The 551-nt window shown below is 40.7% G+C and overlaps 1 protein-coding gene across 1 annotated transcript in view; it reads left to right on the plus strand.

Moving 5' to 3' along the window:
• The window catches only part of LOC107592681 (protein DBF4 homolog A-like), a gene marked incomplete at its 3' end in the record, with an annotated part of 12,556 nt that extends 12,053 nt beyond the window's left edge, over positions 1 to 503 (plus strand). Inside the window, exons 2-4 of the mRNA XM_016282226.1 lie at positions 5 to 11; positions 99 to 219; positions 388 to 503. Coding sequence (XP_016137712.1) covers positions 5 to 11; positions 99 to 219; positions 388 to 503 — 244 coding nt within the window. The remainder of the gene's footprint in view (positions 1 to 4; positions 12 to 98; positions 220 to 387) is intronic.
• Positions 504 to 551: the final 48 nt, after the last annotated feature.

Below are 551 nucleotides of genomic sequence, written 5' to 3' on the forward strand. Positions count from 1 at the left end.
AAAGAGCAAAGGTACAATGAGAATCAGAAATGTCTTTTTGTAATGCAGGCATTTTTGAGAGTGTGTCTGTGTGTGAATGAGAATCTTTTTTGCCTCAGGTCTGGTGGGGAACGAGGAATTAGAGGAAAGAAAGGCAGGCGCATAGGACATGAAGGGAGAGAAAAGAGGAAAGGAGGGTACTGTGAGTGCTGTGAGGTCAAATTCGACAACCTAAAGATGGTAGGTGTTGGAAACAAAAGAAAGGCAGTCAATTTTAAATTAACACTTTGTATATGCCGTTTCTCATCTGAAAACAAACAAACGGTAATTATAAATTTTGGGCTGAACCAGGATTTGCATAAAATACATGACATTTGTTCTCACCTGTTCTGACCTTCTGACCACCAGCACCTAGAGAGTGACCAGCATCAGGCTTTCTCTAAGAGTGAGGAGTACACAGTTGTGGATCGAGTCACTGCGGGGCTGACCTGTGACCTTATTAACATTGGCACACACAGCAAAAGGTACAAACGTCTTTAAAAATTGTAGGTTCCCTTTTTTTTTTTTTTTTT

The sequence above is a fragment of the Sinocyclocheilus grahami genome, unplaced genomic scaffold, assembly GCF_001515645.1.
Source record: "Sinocyclocheilus grahami isolate Dianchi unplaced genomic scaffold, SAMN03320097.WGS_v1.1 scaffold9.1, whole genome shotgun sequence".
In the NCBI taxonomy this organism is placed as follows: Eukaryota; Metazoa; Chordata; class Actinopteri; order Cypriniformes; family Cyprinidae; genus Sinocyclocheilus; species Sinocyclocheilus grahami.